This window comes from Etheostoma spectabile, chromosome 16 (genome assembly GCF_008692095.1).
Source record: "Etheostoma spectabile isolate EspeVRDwgs_2016 chromosome 16, UIUC_Espe_1.0, whole genome shotgun sequence".
In the NCBI taxonomy this organism is placed as follows: domain Eukaryota; kingdom Metazoa; phylum Chordata; class Actinopteri; order Perciformes; family Percidae; genus Etheostoma; species Etheostoma spectabile.
The window spans coordinates 11,287,276-11,292,714 of NC_045748.1; the positions used below are offsets into that span (position 1 = coordinate 11,287,276).

At 36.8% G+C, this 5,439-nt stretch overlaps 1 protein-coding gene across 1 annotated transcript in view; it reads left to right on the forward strand.

Annotated features, from left to right (window-relative positions):
- LOC116704781 (betaine--homocysteine S-methyltransferase 1) overlaps positions 1-3,267 on the forward strand; it is a 4,642-nt gene extending 1,375 nt beyond the window's left edge. The window contains 5 exon segments of the mRNA XM_074783887.1: positions 1,394-1,490; positions 1,492-1,529; positions 2,169-2,351; positions 2,441-2,669; positions 2,758-3,267. Coding sequence (XP_074639988.1) covers positions 1,394-1,490; positions 1,492-1,529; positions 2,169-2,351; positions 2,441-2,669; positions 2,758-2,938 — 728 coding nt within the window. The 3' untranslated portion in view covers positions 2,939-3,267.
- Positions 3,268-5,439: the final 2,172 nt, after the last annotated feature.

Genomic DNA, 5,439 nt, shown 5'->3' on the forward strand with positions numbered 1-5,439 from the left:
TATTAACTCAAATATTAGGTATAATTCTATACAAATGAAGGTTACTGACCCTGGATTCCAAAAAGTGCTGTAAAACTAGTAAACTAGTGGTAGTAAGGTGGTGGTGAAGTAAAAAAATATATAAATATCCATGTATAATTCATTGAAAATGTCGAGGGGAAAAAAAAGGGTAAAAACAAATACGTGATACATGGTGAGAATGAACCACAACAGTAAAGTTACAGCCCCTCACATTTCAGTAATTTCTTATATTTGAGATCTTCACAAATAGAGCTCAACCGTCCCGCCTCTCCTCCGAGAGACCTTGGGATCCAGAAGTAAATTTCTCATTAATTTTTCCCTTTTGACATCTGTAAAAATCCACATATATAGAGTTTTAGACCATGCCTTAGGCTAACCAGTTACCACGTGACTCCTAAACAAAAAACATATAATTTCCAGTAAAAAAAGAACAGAAAATCCCCAAAAAGTCAAAGGTAAAAGATTGTACATCTTTTCATTATCGAACAAAGGAACTACTCATCCCATAAACCACCGCGCACCACTGAATAAAGGAGCTAACGTTTGTTTAGCTAACAGCTAATTCAGCTAACAGCTAGCTGAGACAGCATGTAAAAAACAAAAGCATGTAAAACCTGAAGATAACTGTTAAAATATAGAACAGGTGTTACGTCAGCTATATCCTGCTTTTCCCAGTGTTTAGATTGAGTTAACACTCTTTTTTTTTGGGTTTTTTTTTTTTTTTTTTTTTGTTTTTTTTTTTTTTTTTTTTTCTTTTTTTTTTTCTTTTTTTTTTTTTTTTTTTTTTTTTTTTTTTTTTTTTTTTTTTTTTTTTTTTTTTTTTTTTTTTATTTTTTTTTTTTTTTTTTTTTTTTTTTTTTTTTTTTTGTTTTGTTTTTTCTTTTTTTTTTGTTTTTTTTTTTTTTTTTTTTTTTTTTTTTTTTTTTTGTTTTTTTTTTTTTTTTTTTTTTTTTTGTTTTTTTTTTTTTTTTTGTTTTTTTTTATTTTTTTTTTTTTTTTTTTTTTTTTTTTTTTTTTTTTTTTTTTTTTTTTTTTTTTTTTGTTTTTTTTTCTTTTTTTTTTGTTTTTTGTTTGTGTTTTTTTTTGTTTTTTTTTTTTTTTATTTTTTTTTTTTTTTTTTTTTTTTTTCTTTTTTTTTTTTTTTTTTTTTTGTTTTTTTTTTTTTTTTTTTTTTTGTGTTTTTTTTTGTTTTTTTTTTTTTTTTTTTTTTTTTTTTTTTTTTTTTTTTTTTTTTTTGTTTTTTTTTTTTTTTTTTTTTTTTTTTTTAGGCTATAAGGTCTCCGCTAGCGGTTAGCTGAATAGCTGTAAAGAGAATTCAATTTTGTCTGGTGAATTTTTTGTTGTTGTTGTTGTTGTGCTTGCAGTATTTGAGCACGTGAAGAGGCTGAGTGGGCCGTTCAGGTTTTGAAATCCACTGGGAAGCCTGTGGCTGCGACTCTGTGTATTGGACCGAAGGCGAACTGAACAAAGTCAGCCCGGAGACTGTGCCGTCAGACTCGTCAAAGCTGGTAGGGGGATGGACGTTCGAGAATTTATTTGTATTTTAGTACTTTTTTATATTCAGGTACAGCACAGCAAATTTCGTTGGAGGATAGTTGTATCAAAGTGTTGTACTTAATGAACTGAATCCACTCCCCTTCCACTTGCACAAAACTGGTTTGTGGGCCAGAATAAAAAACACTTTTTTTTTTTTTTTTTTTTTTTTTACACTTTCTAAGCTCTTTTAGCTAAAACACTATCGTAACATTTTAAATGTCAATTGTGATTGGGTTTTTTTTCCCCCAACTTGATGCTGGATGCTGCATTCTCCATTATGCATCTTCAATAGTATTTATTTTCATTTCACCCTTGCTGGCGTTCAGCCCAAATCTTTCTAATATATGCATCTATTTCGTAACGAAGGCTTTTTGTATTAAATCAGTAGTTTAAATCTCAAGCACAGATCCCCACTGGTGATGGGAGTGTAGAACCTCAGTATGCGATGTGGATTTGGAATTTGACTTTGCCGCCATCCAGTGGAAGAATGAAAAGACACCGTGCCAGACAAAATTACACTACTGCAGAAAGCAACACAAAAGCTGCATCAATGTTCACCTGGTTGGATTGTCATTTCTTCGTGATGACGTTTGCCTGTTTACTCTTCGTAGGAGCTCAGATTGTGGGCGTCAACTGCCACTTTGACCCGGAGACCTGTGTGAAGACTGTAAAGATGATGAAGGCGGGAGTGGAGAAAGCCGGGTTGAGCGCTCACTACATGACCCAGCCGCTGGCTTACCACACTCCCGACTGCAACTGCCAGGGATTCATTGATCTGCCCGAGTTCCCTTTCAGTATGTATAAAAACTTAAAACGGATGCAGTGTCTCAAGCTAAACCGTGACATGGAAGACGATAACGTCCAACCGTGTGCTCTCCGACAGGTCTGGAGCCGAGGATCCTGACCAGATGGGACATGCAGAAATACGCCCGGGAAGCCTACAATGCTGGGATTCATTACATCGGAGGCTGCTGTGGATTTGAACCCTATCACACCCGTGCCCTGGCCGAGGAGCTGGCACCTGAGAGGGGTTTCCTGCCGGCCGGCTCTGCGAAGCACGGCAACTGGGGCAGTGGTCTGGAGATGCACACAAAGCCTTGGGTCAGAGCTAGGTACTGTAGATATTTATTTCTTTTTAACTGGCATTTTCTCTAAAAATCCCTCTCAGCAGTTTTCTTATAAAGGTATTTGTCTCTGTAGGGCCCGTCGTGACTACTGGGAGAAGCTGAAGCCTGCGTCTGGCCGTCCCTTCTGCCCCTCGATGTCCAAGCCCGACGGTTGGGGTGTCACCAAAGGCCATGCTGACCTGATGCAGCAGAAAGAGGCCACCTCCCAGGAGCAGCTGAAGGCTCTCTTCGCAAAGGCCAACCAAAGCCAGTGAGCTCTTATCTTCTTCGTCTGTTTCCAAAAGGAGAAGCCAAGATCAGTCCCTTAAGTTTACATACAAGCGAGATTGAACTTCTTTCTGTCTTTTCTTAGGACCATTTTACTATATGTGGAAGACTCGTATCATATGCTGATGCTTTCAATTTGTTTAACCAACAATGAATTTCCTGTTTAAGTAAGTTAATCACAACTGCCAGCCTTGTGAAATTACTGCAAGCTCTAAAGTAGGAGCTTTGAATGCACTTAAAGGAATGCTTTAATGCTCCACACATGCTAAATGTCTTTCAAAAGAACTGAATAATGTGTAGCAATAAACTTAAACTTGACCAAAATGAAGTTTTTGTGCTGAGCAAATTGGGTGGGGGGGGAGTGCAATATTTCAGATGGACATCTTGCACAATTTAAAGTTTTGAATGTGTCAAATGTTTTGGACCACAGCCGTTATTTAAAAAAAACAGTTTATAATGAACAACAAACCCAAATCTTATCAGACTGTATACAGTAGGTTACAATGAATAGATGGGCCGTAAGAGTCATAGAAGTGTTCATATAAAAGTTGTATCTTGTTCTGTTAGACATCGTAAATGTTGTACTTTGAAACCATGGATCTATTTCATAGACCTTGATTTGATTGTCTGACACTTAATGCATCTCTAGACTTGTTTACATTGGATATTTTGTCTCAATCGACTTGCGGTACGGCGTGTCGTCACGTTCTGTGCGTGCTTGCGTCATGGATTTTCCCACGTGCAGATGTTATGCTCCTCGTGCACGTCTGCCATGTACGTATATTTAACAGTCTGCAGGATGAGCTCTTTCTTTTAGCAGGATGGCGAAGGCATGTCCCGCCCTCTCTTCTGCCGTTACCCATCGACAGCCTAACCAAGCTAACTCCTCATATCTAACCAATCCAACCAGAGCAGGCAACGAGTACTAGCCAATCAGAGGCCGAGTACGGCGGGCCATGCCTTCGCCCTCCTAGGAAAACGCGAATTTGCGCAGAGGGCGACAGAGACGGACAGAAAGCGCGATAGATGGAAAGTTAAAGAAGGATGGAGGAAAATTGACATTAAATTATAGAATAAGAAAACTATTGCGGATTTATTTTAAGCCTCTGTCTGCCGTTTGGTTTGATTAGAGACGGTTTGTGTGGAGAATCTTTGGTTTAATAAAGTCTCCTAGTAAATGGACCACTGTGGTGCCTTCAGGTAACGGGTAAAAACGGGAAACCGTTTCTTGTTTCAAAGGTGATCATTTTCTTACTTGCCTTAAACATGTCTAGTTTTAAAAAGAAAATGTTCCGGAACTAACTGCATTTAAAAATTAAATTCATCATTAAGACAAAACAACACACATTTCACACAATATAAAAGCTACAGTTGCATGATCGAACCGGAGCACAGAGAAGAAAATTATATCAATATGAATTTACATAAATGTACCTGCCGTCTTCTCACTTTTTAGACTTCTATGCACACATCACACATACAACCAATAACAAAAGACTATAATTTACTAGTTTGGCACAAAAATGCATATCTGCTTTAAGGTAGTTTGTATTTAAAGTAGTAAAAAGAATTTTCCTTTTGTGGTCCTCCTCAACTGATCTTAAAACAAACAAAAGGAAATAATCCTTTGGTGTTTTTTGCTCTATATATAACTAACTAACAGACAGACAGACAGACTGGGGCACAGATTCAGAGAAGGGGGACACATTTAAATGAGTAAATGGTGCTTTAAAACTCAGATTCAAAGCCCTCTTGGCAAAACACATTATTAAAACCACATTGTTTATTCAGTTTTAAAAATAATATATATGATATTTGTGACTCTAAACAGCCTGCAGCCAAATAGTAGGTGTAAAAATACCCCCGCCCCTCTAACATAGGAACAAGACAGCCAGACTGTAAGAGACACAAAAAGACTACACACGTTTGTGGCTGTTATGCGCACATTTGTGGACATTTTGCGTCACCTTGTGTTAATTTTGCGTCTCTTTATGATTGTTTAGAGTAACTTTGTGGTGGTTTTAGGGCTCCTCTTTTTCATTTGATTGACCTGTGGCGTACCAAACTCAAAGCCTGGCTTCGCCCTCCTACTTAGGCTCAATTTTCATTTCCCTTCAGAGTCTGGTAGGACCAGACCACCAAACTCACTCATCACTCATGTTCAACCGCACATGCAACCGGCGTTTCCAGGCCAGTGGACTACTATACATATTATATTGCTGCACTATATGACTAAACATAATGTTAAACTATATTATAGGCCTATTTTATGTTATTCTATATTATCTATGTAGGCTATGCTACATTGACTTGCATTCTATTCTATTCTATCAAGTGCACACTGTTTACCTGTTGGCTCTGCTGCTGTCTGTATTTATATATATTTTGTAGGTGTAGTTTTAATCTAATCAAGAAACGTGTCTCATAAGAGACTATTAACAGAAGTTCTAATATCAACAATCCAATTATCTGTTAACTTTTTACTGGG